General features: G+C 35.6%; 1 protein-coding gene across 2 annotated transcripts in view; it reads right to left on the bottom strand.

Annotated features, from left to right (window-relative positions):
- Positions 1-12,699: 12,699 nt before the first annotated feature.
- SEMA3A (semaphorin 3A) overlaps positions 12,700-21,992 on the bottom strand; it is a 479,082-nt gene continuing 469,789 nt past the window's right edge. For both annotated transcript variants that reach the window (XM_040472793.1, XM_040472792.1), the window contains 2 exons: positions 18,289-18,431; positions 12,700-16,859 (listed from right to left, as the gene is read on the bottom strand). In XM_040472793.1, the coding sequence (XP_040328727.1) occupies positions 16,404-16,859; positions 18,289-18,431 (599 nt within the window). In that variant the 3' untranslated portion in view covers positions 12,700-16,403. The remainder of the gene's footprint in view (positions 16,860-18,288; positions 18,432-21,992) is intronic.

Genomic DNA, 21,992 nt, shown 5'->3' with positions numbered 1-21,992 from the left:
CTTGTACAGCAATACAAGGCCAATCTAAAAAGGGGAACTAATAATTACTTCACAATCTCCTTTTATGCTCATTATATAATTTCACCACAGTTTTTTTTAAAGTATTAGATTAAATTAAAATTCCTTCAAAATTTTCCAAAATGCTAGAGGCGGAGTACAAAAATCAAACAACGAAAGGGTTTCACAACTCCCTAACAGTTGGGAATTACTGTAGGATGATCTGTAAAAAGATTTTACTTCATGTAAAGAAATCACACAGGAGTGGGTCTCCAGGGAAGAAGGCAGGTGCAGGTTGGCTAAAATTATGGAGTTTTTGTTACTCATGTGGATTCATGTAATGTTACATTCTTCAAGATAATGACACATTGAGATGTCTTTGAATTGAAAAATAAAATGTCAAAAACAAAAGTTGCCAAGAAATTCAGACTGAGACATTTTATGATGTGAAAATAGCCTTTGCAAAATCCCTGGATACTCATATCCTGAGAGGTCTTTACTTGCAAAGTTGACAGACTGTTGATGCTTTCCACCAGTACAAACCCATTCTCAAGATTGAACTCTTCCTGAAATACAGTTTTAAAAGCTGAACACATGTAGCTAAATATAAATTGTGCGTAGCATCAGTTATGTGAAGGATGTGAGTAATCTAAACTGCTAGGATCTTTCCACATAAAAACAAAACAAGTATTAAGGAGGGATTAATAGGTATGAAATCATAAGTTACTAGTAGGCACACTGAAAAACAGAAAGTTACCAAGCTGAAATGTTTATGCCTGAAATTTCAAAAATATTTACACAAAGCATTCTATATGAGTGAATTTGTATAAATATTTCAATTACCATGGAGAAATATTTATGTTAACTTATACATTATAGAGACAGTGATAATTGATTTGAAAAGCACCCTATAATCAATGCCTTCCACTACTTGTCCATTTTTTTTGTGTAATGGGGCTAAGAATACTGAATCTCCCTGAGAGAAGGGAGTTTTTCCAGAATTACTTCTGAGATTCTTTCTAGACAATGTGATCTATCAATTGCTATAGTACGTACCCCTCATGTTCTCTGAAAATGTTCATCACTTTCTATCACATGTTTCAGTTTCAACTCCTATCTCTACTTAAAGGTTTTAATCTCCTAGAAGTCAGATTTAACCTCTTGTGTGCAGAACAAAGTAAGGACTTAATAAATAATTTCTGAATGAATTAATGAGATGTATCAATCTCTACTGGTCTTCCTGAACCTAGGGTCAATTCCACAACATGTGTTTCATTGTTAATTTTTACATATTCTAAGATAGATGATTGTCTGTCATAATGCATTTGTTTCTGATTGATAAAGCCTAAGTTAACAAAGAGTATGGTGATGGTATGAATGCGTTATAGTATATAGGATGATTTTTTTTAAGTGGGTTCAGATTGTAACCATAGTACAAGAGCCTAAGTATCCACAATTGTAGGCAGAGATGAAAAGGTTTCTCAGGGAGAGAGTGAAGGTAAAATGAGGTTCATAGGCAGGCATAAGAGGCAGTAATCTGGATGATACAATTTGAGGCAGACACTTTCAGCCTCCCAAATACTTCTCATTTAATATTTGATGATACTATCACTTAGATTTTTAAAATTCTCTCAGTTATAGCAATTATTTTCTTTATGTTCATATGTAAAAACTGGGAGGTCGTTAGAGACACATTTTTTAATCTTTTTGGAACAGTCCTATATTTGTAGTAGATCCTAAGGGACTTACTTGGTTTACTTTCTTTCCTTTGGCATCCATGGGACGGGTTTGAAGAAAGACTCGGAGGCCTATTTTCATCTCCTCCTTTAAAAAATGCACTCTAAGAAGTAAATGAGAATAATGCATTTGAATACTCTCACATTAGACAGAAGAAAGACTCTGGCACAAACCTTCCCCTTGTCTGAAGTCTGTCAGGGTTTATATTAACTCTTAAAAGGGATTAAGGGAATCTAAAAAAGCAGTGTAGACATATTGCTTCTGTTGTTCAATTATAATGGGACATGCCAGGAACTAGACTGTGTCAGGAATAGAAAGGCAGGGGCACTGGAGGAATTGGGAGGGCACCAACAGTGGTACCAGGGACCACTGTGATTTCCTAGAGCATATATCTAGTGTTGGGGATGTAAGTGTCAGCAGAGATGGACTCAAAAGAGTACACACAACAGTGTCATAGTCAGCTTGAGATGGGTACAGGTCTGTAGTCATAGAGGCTTGGAGTTGGGTTGGATGTAGAAGAGCAGCAGGACCTGAAAATGGGTTGCAGCAGGGTCTCTGGACAGAACTTGGAGGGCCAGGCTTTCCAGGAAGAATTGACAACCGTGAGGTGCCATATTGCATTTTATTTTTCCAAATGAGTTGCCTGTGACTTTTGTGACAAAGGTAGGGTTATTGGGTTTCTTCCCACTGGACTGTATATTCCTAGTGAAAGAAGGGCTATATTCCATTCTATTGGCAAACGATGTATGAAATGCAAAGATGAGGAAGGTGGGTAGGTGCTTGAGACGTAAAGACTGTAGATTCTCCACAAGTAATTTTAGCTTTGAATTTAAGGTTTCTAAAGGGTAGCTGCTTTCAAATTTGAAGAAATGGAGAGAGGGCTCTCATGTTTGAATTAGTTAAAAGACACACACACACACACACACACACACACACACACACACACAAGCACATGCACACAGCTCTTTAAGAACACAGATAAAACAAACCAAGATTTGAAAACCTGTATTTCCAGCTAAATAAGAAGCTTCCTGAACCAATCCCCTCATTTTTGAGATTAAGCCCAACAAAAATTCTCTTCCTTCTAGCATCAGTGTAACTCTCCTTTTGAAAATTCAGACTTCCTAAAGGAAGGAAGGAAAAGTTGGTTACCCTTCCACTTTCTTTCCTACTTCTCTCCCTACTTCCACTTTCTGGTATGTCCTCTGACCTCTCAAGCACACACAGCTCTTTTGCTTTGCCCTGGAGAGACATCCTTCCTCTCTGAAAGTGGTCAGAGTTCTCCTGCCCCTGTCCTCTGCCCTTGTCCTACATGGTCCTCTCTTCAGCCCCAGAATGGAAAGTGTCATTCTTCCGCCATGACGAACAATTTTCTTTTCTTTTTTTTTTTTTTTTTCATGATGAACAATTTTCTAACACTTCTGACCACTTAAAGCCTTGGCCATTTTACATAACGATTATAAGTTATAAGCCACTGGCCACTACTCTGGGGGTCAGCACAGGAACTGACCAGGAAAGGAATATGGATTCTCCAGTGTACCTGGTCACCAAAATAGCTCTCAAAGGCTAATTGGTCCTTAAAGAAACTGTCACAAATATACATCAAGACAACACATTGGTACTGGAGACCCAAGAATGGAGTGGATTACCTACTATCAATAGAGTTTGGGATTTTTAATATCTCTAGCATTGGGTTTGGGTTAATGACATAGCTGTGAATGCTATATGAGATTTTATCCTAGGGTTGCCCTTTTACGTTAAAAATATAAAAATATAACTTGATATTAAGTCATATGAAGAAACTGATACTCAATGGTACAAAAGTAATTATTTCGTGACTCAAGGACAGTAAACTAGCACCTCTTTGGTAGTGACTCTACTCTGTCCTTACAACTTCTCAATTAGTGTAGTCTGTCTGCTAAGGAAACATTCTTGTACCTCAAACTGCCCCAGACTCTCATTCCCAGTGCTCCCAATTTATCCCTTTTCCCCAAGAAAAATTTAGGAGTCTGTGTTACACATTAGCAAATCAGCAGTATTTTAAAATGATTTACAGAGAGCTTAAGAGAAAACTCACTTTTCAAATTCCATGGCTGGAAACTCCCTTGAGCTTTAATTTAAAGTCCTCACTTCCTGAAATCTCATTGACAGAAAACATCCAGTACTTCAGTTATAAATGTTTTTTTTGGAAGTGACTTTTAATAGGCCCACATTTTGCTGCTAATCAATCAACTATTTGCATAGAGACAATAGCATAGACACTTTTTCTTTTCTCAAGGACACATATTCTGGTTGATAACAACGTACAGATCTGTGACAATGGTGAGTCTAACAAGAAGTTCATGTGCTGCTTTACACAGATAGTATCTGTTGCTTTGACATGCAACAGTGAGCGCAACATAAATAACTCCTCTACAGTCATACTTGAATTTGCCAGGAAAGATTCTTGGGGTGAATTTAACATTATAAAAACATTTGTATTGTACAACTAATGGTAGACACTGGTAATTTTTGCTGGCAGTGAACTGGTAAAGCTGCTGAAACCTTTGTAAATATCATCTGGTACTTAAACAATGCACACATGGATTTTATTTATGATGCTTTTCAATAACCCTGAACTTAGGGATCAGTTGGTTGTAGTGTAAAAAGCAGTAGTAGACCACCCAGGATGAAGTAAAAAATAAATCTTAGAAATACATGGCATGTACACATGAATGCATTGTTAATGGTGGTCGTGCTTTTAAGCGTTGGCTCTACACATTATTAGAATTTAATGGCACCGAAATATTGCAAGGAAATAGCATTTGATGACTGTTTTTGCTAAATTGCAGGTTTAATTTAAAAAAGTCTTTCTGTTGGTAATCTGAGTTGTTCTACTTATACGACATATTTAAATGACCACATTCTCTTCATAGAATTGAAATACTATAAAATTACTGGAAAACAAATGGCTGAGAAACTCAAGCAGTCAATCTCATACTCCTGCCACACTTCAGGAAGCCTACTATTGGAATGTTCCAGGAAAATTAGTATTTTCGTTGTCCTAGGAAACTTAGAGGAAACGGGATGATGATGATAATACCTAAAAAGTATACTCTGTCATTGCACTGCACTCCCTCTATTAAGAATGTTATTTAAAAACTAGATAAAACTACTTATACAGTTGATATTTTCCATATTCTTTTTTATCCAAGAACAAACATAGGAAGCACCACTTTTTAAAATCTGAATAATAGAAGTATCTTCTAAGTGAAATTCTCCCTCCTTCAATCCAGCCAGTATCACTTTGGGTAAGTTACTTAAAACTCTACTTTCAATCAAGTATGTAATAGTTGGTCTTCATCAATGGGCTAAGTAATTTTTATCTGATATTCCAGGGCCCATGTGTCTTAGTGTCTCATCTCCACCCCTTGTGCCAACAGACCCTGGAAATAAGTAAGCCTTCTTAGGATTTGGACAGGAGAAAGCCTATGGGGGTGAGTGAAGTCTTGAGAAATTAGCTATGAAATACAGTAAGGCTGATCTAAAGTTGTGCCCTTAATGAAAATGAGATGCAATTCTATAGGAATGAGTCACTTAGAGCACTGCTGTGCAGACATTAATGTAGGCCCAAATCATCTGGAGACTGTTCCAATTCCATAAGTCTGTGATAGGTCCTAGGGATCTGTAGTTCTGTTAAGCTCCCAGGTGCTGCTGCTGTCAGCAGTCTATACTTCAACCACATGTTTTGAGTAGCATGGACTTAGTGCACGGTTGACCAAAATAGAGAAGACAAACAGAGATCAATAGCACACAAAGTTGGGATCTCCAGAAGCATAAAAAGAGGAAGAAGACAGGAACACAAGCATTTGCACTGTTAATAAAAGATGATCACTGTGTTCTTTTATGCCTTGCCTTCCTTTGAAGATCAAAGCACTTTCTTCCCTTGCCCATCCCAGCCACTATTGTCTCTTTCTTCATATTCTCATAGCATTTGAGGTTCTTCTGCTCCTGTGTTCTCAAAATGTCTAATTTTTAAGCACTCTCTTCCAATCCCTTAATGTTATGTTCAATATGTTATGTCATCAGGTGGCCAATAAATGAAAGTTGTGTAGAAGTTGAGTTGTGTTGTATTCGGTGAAAGATATTTAAACATAGCAGGACTGATCAGGAGCACTGAGAAACCTAGAGCCTAGAAGACACCCAGAGAGCTGACTTAGACTTAAGCCATAAAAGAAAGTCCAGTTCAATTTTCTCTGAAAGTTCTTTTCAGGGCTCCCATGAATATGTATACTGCCCATTGGCTTTGACCTTCCTGCTCTTTTCAGTTTATGGACAGTATAAAATACTTTTGCATAGTTCTTATTCTTTTTCTTCCTTCCAGCTTGTCTGATATTTACAGTAGTCTTTCCTGGGGACCCAGCCCAAATGGTCTCTTAAAATTCCTATGAACGGAATAATTCAACTTCAAAGCTGCATTGTTATTTCATCTCTTTATGCTGCTTTTTATCAATTTCCAAGATAGTTAAAGCTGAAAGACAATACTTCAAACAAAAAGCAATTATTTAAGAAGAATTACCAAATAATTGAAGCCAATCAGTGTTCACACTTTTGGAACTTTTATTCTTTCCTACTAGACCTTGAAGCCCGTCAGATTCTGCTGAGACCTTCGTATTAGTGAACATCTGGATCATGTCATAGTTTGGTCTAATTTTTGCCTAACAGTTTCTTTGTGGATTTGCCTCCCACAACACATATGGTTTATTTCTTATGTTTATCCTTAGCTTGGCAGGGTTTTGGGGTGTCATGTCTCTTTTCATCTCTACTTTTTAAAGGGAGTGATTTTGCATAAATTATTATCTTTCTAGGTGTGAATTATGGTAGTGCTCTTTTTCATGTGTTCTTTACAGACTATGAATACATTCCTGTTCTTACAGTTTCTTCCTCTAAGTTATATCTTATTTCAAGAAATGCACTGTCTTTCTACACTATTTTTAATTTTGATCCTATTTTGGAAAGTTCTTCATCAACACTTGCAATTGCTTAGACTATATCTTGAGATTTTGCATATATAGAAGCACACTTAATGTAATATACTTTGTTTATTTGAGACTATATGAAAAGAAATATTTTGTTTTCTAGAAGACTGTTTATGAAATAACATAGAAATGTCTCATTTTCTTTTTTTACATTTTTTAATGTTTATTTATTTTAAGAGAGAGAGACAGAGCGCAAGTGGGGCAGGGGCAGAGAGAGAGAGAGAGGGAGACATAGAATCTGAAGCAGGCTCTAGGCTCTGAGCTGCCAGCAAAGAGCCTGACACAGGGCTTGAACTCACAAGCTGTGAGATCATGACCTAAGCTGAAATCGGATGCTTAACTGACTGAGCCACCCAGGTGCCCCAAGAAATGTCTTATTTTCAAGCTTGGAAAAGCTAACTTTGAAAACTGTACCACACACACACACACACACACACACACACACACACACACACACATGATTGTACAGAACAGTTGGCTAATTCGCCTTTAGGATATATCCTGTGGGGTGTTGATGGCAAATAGTAGTTCTAAAAAAGTAGAAAGTAAAAGTTGACCTAGCTGGAAATTAAGATAAATGTGTTGACATCTTAATTTAATGACGTTTTATGAGAGGATAAAATTGAAGCACATAAGTTCTTTATCTTTAATTGGGAGTCCCTTAGCATTTCTTTTGAGACTTTTTAGGGGAAAAGACAAGTAGAAAAGTCCCCAAGTTAATGATGTGACTGAGGGAAATTACTGTTATGGTTACAATTGTTACTGTAGAATGTAAAAAGGGAGGAATTATAGATATAAGAAACCAAGACAACAAGTGGAGGGATAAATGTCTTGAGAGGGTGGCAGTACATATACTCAAGAGCATTTTTTAAACATGAAAGAACATCTTTTTTCTCATTATCAAGACAGAACTGAATAAAAGTGAATATATATATCAGTAGTGTTGTATATCAATGTTAATTATTACCCCACCTCTATGAAAAAGTCTTCTATCATCTCTCCTACACAGATGAAAGAACCAAGGTAGTATCTATTCTACAGATGGGACTGAAGCCCAGTGGTTAGGGGCATAAGTTCACCAAGTAAAGGAATAGAAATGACAGGTTTGCTTGTCTCTAAGGCCATTGATTATTTATTTTGCCTTATGAAAGAGGTGTTCTCTGCCTCTGAATCAACCCATATTCCATTTGCTCCTTCATCATCTGAGACTTAAGTCATATTTATAATAACAACTTATCCTTATTCCTTGAAACTGTGTTCTATTTTCTTTTATCTGTCCAGAGCTAATGCCACTTACCCTTGAACTTTTATTTCTATGTGCCATTAAAATCTCCCTGGTCTCGGGTTGATGACTGAAGATGAATTGGAGAAATAGGTCAATTAACTGTGGAATCAAGGTGCTAGCTGGGTCACAGGAGAGGCCATTTAATTTTGCAAGATGGACCGTTAACTGGAAGGAGAGATGTGCCAGATACTGTAGAAGGTGGAAGAGAATTGTGGAAATTATTTGTAACAGTAATTAATTTTAAATTATATCATCTTGATATATGCACCAAGTAAAAACATAATTTAGAAGATTATATATATTTAAGTTGAATACACATATACATGGGATGATTATAATTACTACTGTTGAAAACTGAGAATCTATATAGGATTTCTTCTGGCACTTAATGACATAGGTATTGATAATTGTTATATACCAAGAAGTAGCAAGTCAATGAAAAAGTATTTATAAAGTTGATCTAGGTATATATTTTTATTAAAATGCCCCAAAGTTTTTTTTTTTTTCAACGTTTATTTATTTTTGGGACAGAGAGAGACAGAGCATGAACGGGCGAGGGGCAGAGAGAGAGGGAGACACAGAATCGGAAACAGGCTCCAGGCTCTGAGCCATCACCCCAGAGCCCGACGCGGGGCTCGAACTCACGGACCGCGAGATCGTGACCTGGCTGAAGTCGGACGCTTAACCGACTGCGCCACCCAGGCGCCCCAAAATGCCCCAAAGTTTTAAAGTTTGTTTGTGGGATATTATCCTTGACATGTTAAATTATTGTGTAAGGGTACTGTTTCTCACAAAAGTATTTAAAATCGTTGTTTAAAAATTGAAGTATTTGCTAACAAATATTTTTCATTTATAAAAGCAGACTTTATAAATGCCTATGTGATTCCAAAATTATTTTTTTCTTCTTTTGGTCACATAGTTAAATATGTGAAGAAAGCTCATCTTGTATCAATTAGAATATTCTCCTTTTTTTTTTGCCTCATTTCAAATATTTAAGAAAGATGCATGAAGAAATCAGTATTTTTTCTTTGAAGTCTTTTTGTTAGAGAAAGTGAATTACAAACATCTATTCCATTGTTTTATAACTGAACATTTGACCAACTTTTCAGTGGTACTTTCATTTTCCTTGCTTATATCTTACATTACCAAGTACCCAAGTCAATAAATCTTTTTCTTGGATGTACCTTGTTTTTGGATGATCTAAACTAATGCTTATTGTAGGGGCAATTCATTAAAAGTTTAAGACATTATTTTCACTATGTGATTCAATAAATCATAAAAAGGTGATAAAAAGGTTCTGTTCCAATTGGATCAAATAACAAGATTGTAATCAGGGGTTTACAGTTGGCTGAGAGTTAGATCTAAGACAAGCCACTCGTGATTCTTCTCTCCTACAAAGTTGGGATAATAAAGTTGCCCTACTTCATATAAGGAGAATTGAATGAGAACACAACAATACCTTGAACGTTATACAGTGATATAAAAAATGTAATATTACTATCACTAAGCAGTAAGTAGCTTTAGTAAGGCTTTATAATGCTCTATACTTCTGCTTACATTCATTTCATTAAATATTACAATATTAAATTATAAAACAATTCAATATTTTATAGTTTGTACTTAGATTTAATATGTACTGCTACAAATCAGTTAACTTCATGAAAATGTATAAACATTTCCTTCACACAAGTTCAAGAATGTTACTTCTTAGTAATGAATACAGAGCTACCTGATATAACATGATTTTAACAAATTTTGTCTAGTGACAAAGGGGAGCTTAGGAAGAAACCAGTATGGAAACAATTACAAATTATATTCCATTCTCCAATGAGGGGAGTAGGGTATGTTACATTTTGAATAATTAGAGATTTTGTAATCTAGGGAATTTGTTGTTGTCTGTCTTGTAAATTCTAGAGAGGCTAACAATAACATAAAAGAGAAACCTTAATCAATCATGGCACGTATCTCAAGTAAGTGACTAGACTATTATCTTGGTCAAAATATAATAATCTTGGATATTTACTCAAACTCTTCTGAATAAATATCATTTTATAACTTTAAGAATTCAATATACTCTTTGACAGTACACTTTTTCATATGGATGCCAGTTTTTATTTCTGATACTGTATTAATATTCACTAAGTAATAATTTAACCTATTTCCTCGGCCAAATAAAATACAACTAATTTCAATAACCAACCATTAGGGTCAAAAGTAACATAAAAAGAAAATGAGCAATATTTCTGAAATTGGTAGATGACAATATGCACATTTGAAACATAAGATTTTTTTTTTTTACCACTTTTAGCCAGTGTATAAATTCAAGTAAAATTTATGGAATGGTACAGAGAGACCCATATTAATTTGTTGAAATTTATCAGCAATTTAAAAACACTGAAAGAAAAAAAATATTTCAGGACTAATGAAAGTGTCATTCTTTTACTGAAATTCAAGGATGGAAACCTCCTAAAAATTGAGGTGTAACAAAAAATACCCTAAAATGGAAATGATGCCTGATTTTAGACACACAACTTAGTCTAAAACAGTGCAAGCCTTTCTGGAATTAGTCATCAACAAAACGATTGAAACATTAAGAACCGAGATACACAAATGACAGGGACTTTTTTTTTTTTTTAATGTATTTACTTGAGGCCTAATGCTTTAGTGAGATTTACAAAGAGAAGATGAAGTTGAGACTTCAAATTACCCAAATTGGAAGGACTTAAATACATTTATGAAAACTTGTGCTTAGGTACTGTATAAAATACAGTGTGTCTGTAATATAATGTTTAGATTAAGAGAAATAAAATACCTTCTTGTGTTATGTGAGAAAAGACTTGACAGTTTAATATAATGGTGGTGTTCCGTTGACAATTTCAAGAGGCAGCTAAGCCTCCTCATTTTCTTGACTTTTTCTTTTTTGTTTTGTTTTATCATTATTATTATTATTGTTATTATTATTATTATTTTTACACAGGAGTCTCTGCCTGTCAACTATGTGCACTAACCTCACCTGTATCATTGTTTAGCCCTGAAGCCCTCCATCTAGGGTATCCATTGAATAAACGAAGGCTTCATATTTTAATGCCATCTTTGATGATGTCTTGTTTGTGGGCCACCTTGTTAATTAGCAATGTTGGAACCTGCGTCCGAGTGGACTAATGCTAGACGAGTTGGGCGATGCTGAAAGCAGGTGACGTATAAGGGAAGATTTCATTTGAACTGTGTTAGACCAGCATGAGGAAGCTGTCTTCTCCCAGCCACTCACGTGTGGAATTCCGAATTCTGCAAAAGCAAGATTGGTTCAACTAGAAAGGAGATTATGGCATAAAGATTAGTTCAAAAATACTGTGGGAATACTGCCCATTGCTATGACTCCAGCTAAGTAAAGACAAAAGAGGTCAACATGAAGAGGGAAGATAGGGAGGGTGAACAAAATGGGGAGGGGGTAGAGAGAAGCGGAGTGAATGACACCATGTGCCAGTGATGAGAATGTAGGGTGCAAACAGAGGGCAATAAACCAAAATCAGGGAAAAAATAAACAAACCCAACACTTTCTCGGTAGTGGGGCATTTTATTTTTGCTTATGAACTCTATAATTTATTTGGAATACCTGTTCCCATAATGAAAGCATTTATTTTCACACCTCTCTTTCATTCTTTTTTCTGCTCTTCTTTTGCTTTATCTGGGCACATTTCTCATGTATGTCAATTCCCAGACTGCATGTCACTTATCTATCTTCTGAAGCTCTCCGTGCTCTCTTGAAATTCATCCCTTCCCCTGTGATCTCACAGCACTTTTATCCTCTGTTTGCATTTGGCACTCATCACATGGTGACCTGGTTCTTTCCAACAGTGATTTATTGAGCTTCTTCCCCATGCCAGCCATCATGATAGGAACTGGGGGTAGAGATAAGTTAGATACAGACCCTGTGCTCAAGTAGCTTACAGTCTAGAAAGGGATGGGGGTGTAAACAAAGGAACTACACCTTTGTGATAAGTGTGGCAACAAAAAGTATAGACGAGGCACAGATTTAGTGCAGAGAAGGTGGTTAATTTCATCTAGAGATGGAAGGATCAAGAAAGACTTGCCAAATAGCATCAATGAGTATGTGTGGTAAGGTGTAAAATATCCTCATCGCCTACCAGTGCCTAGTACATAGTAGGCAGAAAAGATCTACCAACATAAATTAATTGCACAGGTAGGAGTCTGGGTCTAAAGTTCAAAGGGTCTAGAAGCCTAATTTCTTTATATCTGAAATCATCTTTTTGTTTGGTTGGGTTCCATTTGGTGCCTCTCCTTTTGCTTGTGTGTGCTTGCATGTTTGAAATTAAAACCAAGCTGTTTTCTTTGGGCTGGCTGACTGTGAAAATGGCCATACCATTCCTGTGGCTTCAAAGATTCATCATAGGTCCTCTTAGTATATTAACTTTATTTTTTTATGTTTGTTTATTTTTGAGAAAGAGAGAGAGAGAGACATAGTGCAAGTGGGGCGGGGGCAGGGGCAGAGAGAGAGGGAGACGCAGACTATGAGGCAGGCTCCAGGCTCTGAGCTGTCCTTACAGAGCCCGATGCGGGGCTCAAACTCATGAACCGCAGAATCATGATCTGATCTGAAGTCAGACCTTTAAACCAACTGAGCCACGCAGACGCCCCAGTATATTAACTTTAAAAAAGTATGTGTCTTTAATTAACTAGTGCAAGAAAATTGTTAGAAAGCAGATAAACTAATAGGCTTTTGCAGACTTTGTGAAAAACAATGTTTTCCTTTTTATGGAAACACGTATTTTGCAAACATTAACAATGAATTTGGATAATTATTACAGCTTTAAAATAAAAAGCATGGATGCCTTTGGCATTAGGCCAGTTTATATCTAACACATGATAACACCATAAGATGATGTTGAATCTTGTTTGTTAAGTTTGTCTTTGAAGACATCACAATGGATAATTTCCATTAAAGTTTGAATGCAAATTGTGTTTTAAAAATGAACTCATAAAACAAAGCTTTTAAAATGTTATACTGATCACTTCATATTGATGAAATGCTTGCTTATGACCTTAAGGATAGGCAATTTCAGTAACAACTGTTGGCCATCCTTGTCGATCCTGAATGAAACCAAACTGAGCATGATAATGACACATTATAGAATTTCATCCCTATATTTCCTCTTTTAGGCATGACATAAAAAATAACAATATTTAACTTAAAGGGCATAAAAATGAACATCATCACCATAAATATAGAACTCAGTTTACAGATGACTAGAACGGAGAAATCTGCTAGCTGATTATGTAGCAACCTGACTCTGGTTCTCAGCATTTTCTAAACTTATGTTCCTTGACACCATATGCTACAGGGAACAGTAAAGACATCTGAATTCAAATATTTTGAAGAAATGTGTATTTAGCAACTGAATACATGCTAAAAGGAATAATTTACAGCAGCAGTTTCATTACATTTTTCTCTCCAGTTTTCTAGTTCCCATCTGAAATGCAGTGATAAATACAGATATGGAACATATTTACTACCTGGCAAAAAACATGCTTATTGAATGGGCACACACCCTCCGTCCTTAAATAGCACATAAACCACCTTGTCACCTGTGTGGGGAAATCTTGCATTTTAGGGTGATATTGAACACACTGAAATGGAGTCCCTATAAAAAGTTGAAGTTTACTGTCCTTCCTCTTCTTTTCAAAATTATTTACATCTCTTCTGCCTAATGTATAGGTAGCAAAAATATTAAACACATACCATTGAAAATCACTAAATAATACATAAAGTAGCATTAAGTGTGCATTTACATGCATTTACATTATACATTTGATTTCAACTGGGCCATCATTTCTCTGCTGCGATGTACCTTTTTCCAATCTTAAGAGTGCTGTCATAACTTGCTTATGTTCACATGAGTGTCTTAACAAACTTTCAACTCTGATGATACATGCATATGCCAAAGTCTATTAAAATTAAATTAAGTGGGACGTTGATTATTTTTCGTGCAAACTGTCCCCTCTTAATACACACTGGCAGATTATGACTGTAATAAGAGCTATCTACCTGCAAGTTATATCAATAATTTTCTTCGAAAACTTAGACCTGATAGTTTATAAAGACATGCAAGTAGATTTCCTTGTTTTGTTTCTTTTCTTTGACGTCTAAACTTACTTTCTCTGGGTATTTCATAATGCTTAACAAAATGCGTTCGGATATTGGAAGGCATCCCCTCCATCCCTTCAAGTCCATTATTTTTGAGGACTACTATGAAATAAGATACTTCTGTTATTGCAAATCTGTTTCAGTTGAAAATTTAGAAGGAAATGCGACACCAAATTTTAGCACAGTTAAGATACTCCATGAAAATAGAAAAAAAATACCTATTTTTGGAGCCCTCTTTGTTCTTTGATTTGTATTTCAAACGTTGCTTTTTCTCTACAGAAATATGTCCTTCAAATAATTTAAAATTCAAATACTGTTTAAGGATGTACTTCTGTAAGTAACACCGGATTAATCAATGGAGCCTAAAATTGAATGTAGAATATTTTTAGACTTTCATTTGAAATAGGCATTAACAAATTGTTTATTCAGACAACTAAATTGAAACATGAGCTCCCATCTGTGAAATATTTCAGCTGAGATTTTTTTTTAAAAAATTCACTGTAGTCTGAGGTGAGAAATTAATGCTGAGTTAATTAGAATCCCAAGACAGCTAGAGTTAGAATTTCAATGCCGCTTTCATTAATTAGCAAGAAGATGTTTCCTTTGCAGTTTTGTGCATGATGAAGAATCTAGGGAGGGATTCCTGGAAAGGTGAGTGCAGTGCAAAAGAAACTATCATAATGCGGAAGGCCTTATAAACCTTGAAGTCAATGATTCTCAAGGAATCATGTTAGGACAAGGGACGAGGCAAGTCCTTTATTGAACATCTTTTACCTTATTTTATAAGTTGTTGGAGTAAACAAAAAGCTTTACATGACTTAAGTGTGAGTTGTGTCCCAGAAAACAGTTTGCATAAAAGTCACTCCCATCAACATGAAATGAATCAAGATGATCTGTTTTAAAACAGATCATTGCTTTAAACAAGGTGAGGTAAGAGACAGCTAATACAGATGTAAACAGAGTTGGAAAATTTGCTTTTAAGATGTTGTTCTGAATATTACTGATCTCTTTCAAGAAAATTAAGTGACACAAATGTAATTCCTAAAGGAATAATGAGAGTTTTTATGTCTCAAATATCATGCGGGTTTTCAAGCACAAAATTAAGAGATTTTCTGTTAATGCTATATTAAAACAATGCTTATTATTTTCATGAAATACGCAGTTCCTTTTCTCCCTATTGAACCATTAGGTGCAACACAATGCATTGAACAAATCAAAATTGTTTCTCCTTTTTCTTCTGGTTAAATGTTCTGTTTTTTCTAAGAACATTATGCAAGTTAAAATTAATTTTGATCATGCTTAAAGAAGGGGGGTGTTATCTGTTTGACTTCCTCAGAGAAATAAAGCATAATTTATGTCCAGGTTTTAGGAATCAACTGTTAATGATGTTTATGTGTTTCTTGAACAATATCGGCTATCCCTCTTGCAGAACTAAAAACACAATGTCAGGGGGAAAAAAGCAGCACACAATTGGAATTTGTAAAACAAAAACTATAGAGCACAATAACTATAAGACAAAAACCTACTCTAGCTTAGAAAAGAGCTAATTTTTACTGCATATTTGTCATGGTACATTTAAATTATAGTTTTAATAAAATACATCTTTAGATCAAAGCTGAAAGAAGACATCAGTAGTAGATCAGTGTATTCCATTTTTCCTCTGGATGATGGATGGTTTATGTTTTTTTATATTTCCACAGACCATTTCATTCAGTCTCATTTTACTCCTCCAGTACATATAAACACAAGTGCTGGTAGACAAAAAATATCCTTGAATCCAACTATATTTTGGAATATTCATCAGCTTCATAAATCCATGCAGTTTATTTTAGACTTTTAGTTCAATAAAATGGCTTTGCTGATGCAGTTTTTCTTCTTTAGATGGCAATATGGCAAATGACATTTTTATTTCTCAGGCAAAGAAGAAAGGGAAACCTGTACAATGAAATCTCTTAGGAAACATTAAGTCTGCTAAAGTGAACCTCTGCGTTCACCTGACCTCTATTAGGTGTTGGTATTAGGAGGAAAGTCTGTTAGGAAAGTTACTCATGGACTTAATTTATAATTGGTGGAACTCAGTTGCATTTCCCACCATTGTAAACATCCACATAATGCCATGAAAAAAGTTCATGTATATTGCATTTTTTCCAGTTATTGTCTAGGCAAGTTTCTACTTGTTTGAGGTTTCTAGAGGTAATGCAGCTCAGACACTCCTGGGTGCCCTCTCAAATTCGTGGGTCCGCCTGTTTCTACCTTTCTTGTTTTCCTGCAAGTGCTTCCATTTGTTATTGTTCCCCTGGGCATGTCCTGGCCTTTGCCGACGTTGTTTTCGGTCCCTTTTCCACACTTGTTCACAGAACTCATCCATTGTGTTCAGATTGGGGTGGTTGATGAGCTGCATGAAGTCTCTGTACCAGACCTTCTGGCTAGGTGTCATGCTGTTGGACATTTCTTTGGTCTTAGAGCCATCTCCATCATCATCTTTATGAAGAAGCTCTTCCAAATGCTCTGTGTCGATGACTTCCAGGGTCACTTTCAGAAGAGTTTGCATGAAACCATGTTCCACAGCATGGCAGAGGTAATTGCCTGAATCCTTCCGCTGTAGGCTACGCAGTAGAAGGCCTTGTTCTGTCCTGATGATGTGATCATCCACTCTGATCTGGCAGAAGAAAACGGTAGTAAAAATATACACATTTAAAAGAAACAGAAGTTCTAAAATACTGTCTCAGTAAAAACTTAGATTATGTGTTGAGGCACATTTTAAAGTTGATAAAATTTCGAGCTGAAGAGAGATGATACCATTTCCCCATCAGAAAAAGAGTTAGAAATTTCTGTAAATTGTTTTTAAGATACAATGGAAAATATTGGTTATCTACTATCTTAATAGAAGTTTTCATTATAGTAATTTAAGATATTCAAGATAATGAAAGGACACAGATATACTTTATTTTATAAACTTGAAAGAAGGTATATAAATATAGGAGAAAGTTAACATTAAATCTTGGAAATACAGAACCATGATATTAGAAAACAGGACAGCATGAGAATGAACTCAGAAGATTTGAAAAAAATTAAGAATCAGCAGCAGTTGAGCAAGAAGAAAAATGCATAGGAGTACATGCTTAATAATTATTTATTCAGTTTTCTAAGTCTCAGGTGTGTCATAAATATAAAGATATGCTCTTGAATGTACCTAACCTTACTTTTATTTTGAATACGGTTTACAACAGACATCTCGGAAAGGCCTAAGCTGATAGTGTATAAAATTGTATAAAATCAACTTCGACGTTTGTAGGGTGTGATTACATATTCAACGATGCTTCAAATGTCAAAAAAGGGAGGGTTTTATATTCAGATTATGTTTGTAAAATTATTTTCACAGAATACATTCACAAATACCTACACAGTCCGATTAGTTACCCTTATTTAATATTTTTTAAAAGCTTAAAAGGCTCAGAATATGGAGATTTTCTCTGTACGATTCTTTAATTTCACACAGGAATAAATGAATCAATCCATTGATGAGGAAGATCTGTCTGATGCTTCACGTATAGTTCATACTTCATGTATAGTTCATACTCTTTATCCTAAAACTCCTAGCCCCGTTCCAAAACCTCTCCTCCTCATTTGAGAAGAAAGTCAGTAGAGAAAATAAAACATGTTTGGATAACAGAATTAATTGAACAAAAGTTAAAATTAGTAGAGGATTTCTTTCTTTCTTTCTTTCTTTCTTTCTTTCTTTCTTTCTTTCTTTCTTTCTTTCTTTCTTTCTTTCTTTTTTTGGTACAAAAATATAGATAACATACTTTCTTTGTAGATAACTACATGGAAAAAGAAGACTCTCAAATATATCTCCAAATGGATTCTGGGACAAATTCTTATCAGCTCACCTTTGTTTCTCCGGTTCCTAGCACAAAGCCTGTCATATGATCAGCCTTCAGTGAATGCTTGTTTAATGAATGGACTATTGATGGGTTAAGAAAAGGATAAAGATTCACAGTATTTTTTTCACCCTCAAGTCAACCATGTTGGGGTCACTTAACAGTATATGTTAGATAGAAATAATCCAGTCAATTTCATTCCTATACCTCTTCTTTTCGCTCTTCATTTCTCCTCTGGAATTGCCAATAGACCAGAGCTCGCTGTGATTTTGGACTGCATTCCAGGAACGTGCTACTATTTTCTACTCCATAGATGATTCTTTCTTCAAGGCTGTGGCCATGGTGATTATCTGGCCAGTGATGAGGAAATGAAATGAGGAAATGTTAGAGAAGTAAACTCAACCTTCCAAAGTATTTATTTGGAAATTCAGAAGATAAATTTGTTGCCAAGTTGGAAGTCTTTTCCAAATTGATTTAGGATGGCAGAAATGTCATGGACGTACGGTTTCAGAACCCAAGTGGCTGCTTAAACAGACTCATTATTTTGGTATAGCTTATACAAAGCACATGCAGAGATTTGCCTACCAGAAAGTAGCATTACGTTAACAAAACCAGTCATGTGTGCAGTATAACTATACATCTTTATATGCCATGGTAATACTATCCAAGAAATTATTTTAACTATAAAACTCTATGCTCTGACTAATGGGGCCAGTTCATAGTGTACTATTCTCTAGCAGAAGTTACTTGACTGAGATTTTGGAAACAAGAATCTGTTGCTGAGAAATTATTTTGCCTCTTTGTGTTTGTTTTTCATCTGTAAAATTAACTTCACCAGCCATTGATATTTACCTAGTATTTTACAGAAGGTAGAGTTCAGGAAGTTTATACTCCCCACCACTAACCCTTAAGTAATCAACATGGTTTTTCTGAAGATCAATGGGTGTGAAATGTTTGGGATGGCTCAGAAGAAAGATGCACAATTATAAAGCAATGTGGTTTCAATTGTCCTTATTTTAAAATGATACATCTTTTATTATTTTCAAGAATTAGGCTAAAGAATATGGCAAGAATATATAATAAAATGTAGCAGTAAGAAAACCTGTTTCCTGATTAAGTTTCTATTATTTTACCCTTTATGTAACCTCCTTCAATGTGGTAAATGAAACACAGTTAAGATCAAAAGTGGGACACAGGGAGTCTAGGTAAAACTCATTTAGAGAGAGAAAAAAAAAAACCCTCCTTATTATCTTATATAATCCTGTTTCCATTATGACATCCTGTACAATCTGGAACTCATTAAATTAATACAGAAAATAATAAATATATTTTCACATGCATGGAGGGTTGACAGCATAGACAGATGAAAAATTTTTGCTCTTTACTTCAAACTCAACTAGGTTTTTAATTAAAAAAAATGTTTCCCCCTTTTTCTGGCATCACTTTGTTCTAATTAACTGAGTACTTTGGTCTGTCACAGACAATATGATTTGCTCTCACTAGGTGTAGAGCTTTCCAAAATCCTGCTTCCACCCGATCCCTGTACACAGCTTGTGTCCTCCACCCCCTATTCTCACCCTGCCACAGTTGACATTCTACCTCCATTTGCTCTCTCCAGGGAGGTCAATATTAGCGCTTGCTTTTCTATCACTCTGAATTGTGAAATGAGGCTCTTCTAAACTTGGGAAGTATCTGTCCCTTCTTATTTAACAGATCAATACCCTGGAAAAAGGAAATGAAAAGGAACAACAATATTTAACTGATTCTAAGTCACAGTATTTTTTATATTGGAGCTATATCTTTGTATGTCAATATCTACATGGAATATGGCCGTGTTTTTATTCCCCCCCCCCCCCCGGAATTATTAGTACATTGTTGAATGAATAGATATGTCACATGTTGCTATGCTAATCTGCAGGGTATGTGCTTCCCTGGACAGAGGTGAATTGAATCTCTCTGCCTAACAGGGGCTGGACAATCTCCTGTGATACCATATTTAGAAAACCTTGTCACAGACGTCAATACAGTTTACAATGGACACATTTTTTTTTTTCCTGATAACTGCCATGCAGTTTAACCTTTGATTTAGAAATCCTTTTATTTGGAATATTACTCAGCCTTTAAAAAAAGAAGGTCTGCAATCAGTAACAACATGGATGAATCTTAGGGAATGCTAAGTGAAATAAGCTAGTCACAGAAGAACAAGTACTATGTGATGATCCCACCTATACCAAAGATCTAAAAGAGTCAAACTCCTAAAAGCAGATGGTAGAGTGGTGGGGGCCAGGGGCCAGGGCCAAAGGGAAATGGGTAGGTGTCAGTCAATGGGTATAAAGTTTCAGTTATGCAAGAGGAGTACGATCTTGAGATCTGCTGTACAACAGTGTGCCTATAGTGAAAAATATTGTACTGCACACTTAAAAACTTCAAAGGGTGGGTCGCATGTTAAGCATTCTTACTCCAATAAAATAAAATTTAAAAAGCCTTAATTTAAAAAAATCCATTTAGGCAGAGACTTTTTATTTAATCTCTACATATTAATGAATCATAAAATATATGCCAGCTTGATAACAGTAAAAAGTCCACTGTATTGGGGTGCACAGGTGGCTCAGTCAATTAAGCATCATACTCTTGGTTTTGGGTCAGGTCATGATCTCACAGTCCATGGGTTCAAACTCCTTGTCGGGCTGTGAGCTGGCTGCATGGAGTCTACGTGGCATTTTCTCTCCCGCTCTCTCTGTCTCTCTCTCTTTGAACCTCCCCCACTCATGCTGTCTCTGTTTATCTCAAAATAAATAAATAAAGTTGATTTTTTTTAATCCACTAAATTTAGAAACAAACAACATAGTGATCCACTAGTATCTTTTGCCTTACCCAGGCCCACTTTACTTGTAGAACTTTAGGAAATAACTGACTTGTCTCTCACCTAAGTTACCATCAAGAGCTGTAAGAAGTCTTATGGTGTACATAAGTTCTTGCTTACAAACATAAAACTCCCTTTAAATCTTTAACACATTAGTTGACACACAGTTAAGAGAATGTAACTTGTATAATAAGAAATGAGAGTTTACTATAAATGTAACATCAATTAGGTATATTTTCAAAAATTCCTTCTATTGAAAAAAAACCATTTCATTTCACCTGCTACTTACATATAGTAGCATCTAATATAAGATGACATTTGATTTAATCAAGAACTTATACCAAGTTGTTTTGAGTTTAACATAGCAGTAGCTCCTGGCCTTCTCTTCAAGAAACACGGCACTTTTCCATCTGAATAACTGACAGACCACAACTGGTGAATTTGGTTCACTGACTAGGTATCTTTAGTTTGCCCTGATAACCACTTGTGCCAATACCTGTAGGACTCATTCCTCCTTTAAATTGGCCTTTCTTTCTTTCCTTTGCCCAAATAAAAAAGCAGAAGGAAGTATTCTAGTTAGTAAGCACTGAGGTTACAAGTTCTGCCACATCAACCACCCATCATCGTCAGTATGCAGAGGTACCACCACGTTTCTTTGGGTTGACATTCTCGTAGGTTTTGTTAGGTTCTGCTGCCATTAGGAACAGTTGCAAAAACTCAATTTCCACTGAGTACAGTTGTTTCTATTAATTCCTCTGCAGCAGAATATTTCTATCATCAGCAGCTTTTAACTTAGGGCCAGAACTTTTAGCTAAAGTGGCCTCAGGGGGTTCCTGGGTGGCTCAGTCAGCTGACGAGCTCTTGATTTTGGTACAGGTCATGATCTCACTGTTTGTGGGATCAAGTCCCACATGGGGCTCTGCACTGACAACACGGAGACTGCTTAGGCTTGCTTTCTTGCTTTCTTCCTCCTCCCCCACCCCATGAATAAACTTAAAAATAAATAAATAAATAAATAAATAAATAAATAAATAAATAAATAAATAAA

The sequence above is a fragment of the Herpailurus yagouaroundi genome, unplaced genomic scaffold (genome assembly GCF_014898765.1).
Source record: "Herpailurus yagouaroundi ecotype Mexico unplaced genomic scaffold, PumYag 100, whole genome shotgun sequence".
Classification (NCBI taxonomy): domain Eukaryota; kingdom Metazoa; phylum Chordata; class Mammalia; order Carnivora; family Felidae; genus Herpailurus; species Herpailurus yagouaroundi.
This window is presented reverse-complemented; position numbering and strand designations above follow the sequence as displayed.